The sequence below is a fragment of the Pundamilia nyererei genome, unplaced genomic scaffold, assembly GCF_000239375.1.
Source record: "Pundamilia nyererei isolate P.nyererei 1_Seehausen unplaced genomic scaffold, PunNye1.0 scaffold00180, whole genome shotgun sequence".
In the NCBI taxonomy this organism is placed as follows: domain Eukaryota; kingdom Metazoa; phylum Chordata; class Actinopteri; order Cichliformes; family Cichlidae; genus Pundamilia; species Pundamilia nyererei.
The window spans coordinates 755,121-760,829 of NW_005187581.1; the positions used below are offsets into that span (position 1 = coordinate 755,121).

The 5,709-nt window shown below is 36.8% G+C and overlaps 1 protein-coding gene across 1 annotated transcript in view; it reads left to right on the forward strand.

Moving 5' to 3' along the window:
* Positions 1-5,709, forward strand: part of fat3b (FAT atypical cadherin 3b) — a 70,200-nt gene that overhangs the window by 13,057 nt on the left and 51,434 nt on the right. The window contains exons 5-6 of the mRNA XM_013914243.1: positions 58-176; positions 2,248-2,446. Of these exons, the coding sequence (XP_013769697.1) occupies positions 58-176; positions 2,248-2,446 (318 nt within the window). The remainder of the gene's footprint in view (positions 1-57; positions 177-2,247; positions 2,447-5,709) is intronic.

Consider the following 5,709-nt stretch of genomic DNA (forward strand, 5'->3'; position numbering starts at 1 on the left):
AGATAAGTATTCAAAGCCAGGTAAAAACTGCATTAATCTTTCTCTCTGCTTCAACAGGGGTGATTTACACTTCTGGTATCCTGGACTGTGAGACCAAAGACTCCTACTGGCTGACTGTCTGTGCCATGGACAGGGGGGTTCCACCTCTCTCAGCTTCTGTTGAAGTCTTCATCCAGGTATAGAATCCACTGCCTATTGAATCATTATGTTAAATACATTTACCCACAGACTTTTATAGCATTGAACATAACAAGCAGATAATTTTCCCTTGTAATTTTAAGCCTTAAATGGATGTCCCCAAAGTGCGCTATTACTAAATACACCTGGTACATGCTGCTGGTAGCAGTTTGGATGTCTTTTTGTCGTCAGAACTGCCTTATTTCTTGGAGACAGAATCAACAATGCTCTATTGGACTGAGAGCTGGTGACTGTGCAGGGCATTTGAGTACAGTAAACTCATGTCATGTCCAAGAAACCAGTATGAGATGATTTGAGCTTTGTGACATGGCAGAAGATGTGATCACTGTGATCATAAAGGGATCATCATCAGTCATCATCAATACTCAGAAAGGCAGTGGTGGTTAAACTATGTGGTGATTAAACTACGCTCTGTTTGTGGCCCAAGATATACAAAGGAAATATCTCCAAACCGTGACACCAGCAGTCTAAGCTGTTGATACAAAGCAGGGGCGTATGCTTTCATGTTTTTTAAGCCAAATTCTGACCCTGGTGAGGCCATACGGACTGTAGCCTCAGTTTCTGTTTCTTACATGGCTGGAAGGGCCCCAGTGTGGTATTCTGCTGCTGTAGTCCATCTGCTTCGGCGTTCAACCTGTTGTGCATTCAGAGATGTTCTTGTATCCTTCTTTGCTGTATGGAGTGGTTATTTGAGTTACTGTTGCCTTCCTGTCAGCATATCATTTTGACCTTGTCTACATGCCTTAATGCATTGAATTGCTGCCATGTTTATGCCATGGCTGATTGGATATTTTCATTAATGAGCAGCTGAATAGATGTACAAAGGGCCAGTGAGTGTAGATACAAAACAAAAAAACAAAGTTCAAGTGATCTTTGTATGCCAAGTGCCATTAGATGACTGGTACAGCAGTCTTAGCCATTACTGAGCTTCTGTACTGTAGACAAGAAGTCTACAGGGTAAGATTGTTTTATATTCAAAATATGGTTTGCCAGTGTGTTACTCCCTTAATTTCACTTCCAGCATATCCAATCGCATTTTAATTGAAAGTATACCAGTTTTAGGTCATTTCAAGTTTATCTGTGTATTTATTGTACATGGAAAAATCATATTTAGTTATGCAGGGTACAGTTATGCACTTTTTATGCGTAACTTCTCGTTAACTACATTAAAATTATGTCAGGTTATAAACTTTTCAGCTTTTTTAACTGTAAAAGTAGCTTATTTTTCAATGGCAGTCACTGATAAAAGTTTACAGCCAGTCAACGTTACCCTCCAGGGTAATTTTGATGTTTATACTATAAAATTCTTGTAAAGCATTACATCCAAACAGTATGATGCCAAACGAGTGTGTTACTCTCTTGATTTCTGTACTCAGCACTCAGTCTGTAAGCAAGAGATACACTGTACGGGAATTCTCTGCTTCAAGTTTTTTCTAATTTATTTGCCCTTAAGTTTTTCCACCGTCTAAACACTCAAATACACACATAGTTGCTACATCACTGCTCCCCCTTTGGGGAAGAGTTCAGCTGTGTATAAAAGGGAAAAAAAGACAAGCAGCCTTTTCTGGCTTCAGGATATCCACGTGTGGTTATGTGAGTGGGTGCTTTACTCCCGGCCTATTCATCACATGGAAAAATGGGGAGATTAATCAGGCACAGGTGCTTCTGTTCACCGGCTGAACTGTCTTGGCTCTCTGTGCCTTCCAGCAAATGCTCAATCAACCCACTGCTTGCCATAAATATTCTAGATCTATGCTGTTAGAAGGGAAATTAATTTGGAGTGTGACATCTTTGACATTTTCTGGCAAATATATTTCCATTTTGTGATTGATAACATATCAACCCAGACCCAGACTGATTAACAAAGATACTAAAATCACAACAGAACAATATTACAGTGCGTGCAAATTCAGAGGGCTACTAGCCATGTATTTGTTGCCATTCCAAGATCCAACTCAAATGATGAATATTTATTGCCTTTTTCTCCTCTTTTTCTCCTCTTTTTGCTTTGTTGTTTCACGTCTTCTTTTCTTCTTTGTCTCTGCTCAGGTAGAAGATGTCAATGATAATGCTCCCCTCACCTCAGATCCTATCTACCACCCGACTATCATGGAAAACTCTCCAAAGGATGTGTCAGTCATTCGTATTCAGGCGCAAGACCCCGATCTCACTGCTATACCCAGTCGTCTGAGTTATCGTATTACTGCCGGCAACCCGCAGAATTTCTTCTCTATTAATCCAAAAACAGGTGAGGTAGTGTGTGATGTGGTACTAGTGGAGTGGAAAGGAATGATGAAAGAAAGAATGGCCCCTCATAAATGCGCTTCAGGCATTTCATTAACAAGCTGGGATTAAACAGAACAACAGATATTACACAGATACGAGCTGTATGACAGAGAACAAAGAAATGAACTGTATCTCGCGTAACAGCATGCAGCTTCTACCTGATACTCCTCTGAGCTATTCACATGTTCTATTCACAGCAGTTATATTTGATTGCTTTTGATGATATGTATTTAAATGTTAAGCTGAAAAGGTGTAGAGTTAAAAAAAAAACTGATGCTGGCTAAATGTTTGAGGAGTATTACTTTCAATTTGGAAATAGGATTTATTGAGATAATACCAACCCCGACAGAGGTTCACCATAAGCTCTCTATTAGATATTGGATCAGTGGAGGGTTTTAAACATACTGGGCTTATGAAATTATGCCCAGATAGCCTGTTGTTGTTTATTAAATTTGCTTAGAAATGCATGAGAAATTAAAGTCAGTGAATGTGTATAAAATATTTTGTGAAAGCATATTGTCTGCGATTAATTGAATAATTTTACTTCTATGCCAATATACTGTTATATTATAATATATCTGTTTGTGTGCAGGGATAAATTCTAATTGCGTGTTAAAACATGCTGATTTATGTATCAGTCAGTAGATATTTCATTTTTATGTAGTTTAATTGGATTGGGATGAGTGCATTTTTAAGGTGCGCCACTAATTTGGCATTGAACTCTTATAAATAATGTCAGAGTTGTGATGGATGCTTTGAGAGAGAATCAAAATAGAAACAAGAAAAAACAATCTTGTTTTGGTAATGGCGCTTATATAGCCTTGAGTCATAGGCTGTTTATAGAAGACAGACGTACCCCCACCATGCTGTCAAACATTAGATTGTTGGCTACTGTCTTGGACCCAAGAAGTATTGTGGCCATCGTTTTTTGTGTTTTTTGTTTTTTTTTGTGAAGGAAAGGTTGAGAATCAGCTAATGATACCCATGAATAGCAAGCTTAGTTAGCAAGATTAATCTACAGTTCTTTATGATGTGAAATAGGTTATTCGTTTTGGCTAGCAGGAAAAATAAGCATAGAACAAAAAATTTTGACTAGGGATGTGTGCAACTGGTTGACTCAAGGTTTAAATGTTGCTATCCTTGCCAGTCAGTGCCAGAAATACTAGTTAATTAAGTGTACAATTTTAATTCTACAATGGCAGTCAGCAGGGCTGATGGTTGAGCCTCCATCTCTCTATCTTACTTTGTGCAAGAAAGTTGTAAACAGATGACAGTTGTTTTAAATGTGCTGTTCTGCAATACTTTAATACAACAAGAAAAAAAGTTGCCGTATGTTACGCTTTGTCAGGATAAACTGGAGTATAATTACATTACAAAAGCTAGGTGTACCATATTCTGCGTCTGGATTTGGGTGCTAGCATTGAAAAAAAAAAAGCAAGGCTACTGCAGCTATCAATGCTATTAGCCAAACTCTATAAACTAATCTGACTTTGAGTGTGCACAATGGTATACACAATGCATGTTCATTTAATGCACGATTTGATCAACAAAGAATGTAATTAACATTTTCATATAGCTCCTAAAATGCACATGAAATATTTGTTAGGTCAATGTTTAATTTTGTCCTTCCAAAGAAAAGGACAAAATATTTTAGAGTTTAAACAAGACAGCGCCGCAGTTGTGACTAAAAGTGACCATTCTGGTGATTAAACATTTCTTTGTGCTTAAAGTAGTAATACGAATAAAGACAAAACCTGTTATTTGTAGCAAACCTTGACTTGAGGTTTTTATGAAAAATGGATGCATGACTTTTGGAACCAGCAACTGGCAAACCCCTGGAGACTCAAGTAAAATGAGAAGTGGGCCACAGTGGTCTAGTAATCAAAGATTTGGTCATTTTCAGGCTTAGTCTGGAGTCCCAACTGTCACTGCCTTAAATTTATCAGGCGATTTATCAAATTTATCACAGCTCCCCTGAGGCCACAGAAGGCTGTATATATTTCTTCACATATCTGGTAGAAGATCTGTAAATAGACTAAGTTGCAATATGCGGGAACTTTAGTTTTCTGCATTTTTTCAGATTTGTATTGCAACCTTTTAACTTTTTTGTGCACTTCTTTTTACACACGTGTGTCTGTATATGCAAAAAATCTTATTTAAACATTTACACATTTGAATTTCATATGCATTTTTAAGAATTTCTTAAAAGAAGCCTGACAACTGAATATCAGCTCACAGATCCTTGTCAAACTCTCCCTTTACTTTTCACAGAGCTTCTGTATAAAAATGCTCTATAGTAAATATTCAGACAATCTATTTTTAAATGAATGATCAATTTATACTAATATAATGGACACATTTGAAAATTAGAAGAATCACTCAAATGTCTCTGAAGAATACAAATATAATCAAAGCAAAATAAATACATAAATGGTAAGTTTGATGTATTTCAGTTTTGGCTGTCAAGTTTGAAGTGTAACAATGTCCCCATGCATTCTCAGTACAAGCATTGCTTAACGCTTATATTAAAGAATTATTGAAGAGGTAAAATGTTTTATTCAAATCTAGTAGGAAAAAATGTGAAGTCTTTGCCATCTCTGCCCTAGATTAAGTAGTGAGTGTTCTAATAAACAACAAAAGGAAAATTTCAGCTGTTACAAGGACAACTTTTCAGATTCAAAGAAATGTCAGTAAAGTGTTCTGAAACCAGGAGCCTATTGGTAATGCAGCAGGATCTCAGTGATCAAGATTATAATAGAAAGATTTCACTAATAATATGCTGCTGCATGTTCACCTTGTTTGTAAATGTTAGGGGAATTTCCATGTGGCGTCCTCTAATCCTCTGAATATTCCTCTATGCATTATGGCTATAATATTGACATTATGTAGGGAAATGGAGGGGGCTGAAACAGGGTGAGGGGACTAATATTGATCCTATTAGCGAGACGCTGATCCTCAAAACCTCATTACTATGTAAACTGTATCCAACACAGGCATTCTCAAACATAGGTATGGTCGAATAGTCAAAAGAATTTCCCTCCTTTTCATAATCAATTTTCCTTTGATGTTGGTGGAAAATGTCACGTACACTAGACACATAAGACATGCCATATTGAATACAATGTTCAGAAGATCGATTACAAAATATGCATCTTACTTAACCTCTTTGCTAACCTCATTTGCATACAAAAGAAAACAAGCAGTGCAATATTATATATATATATA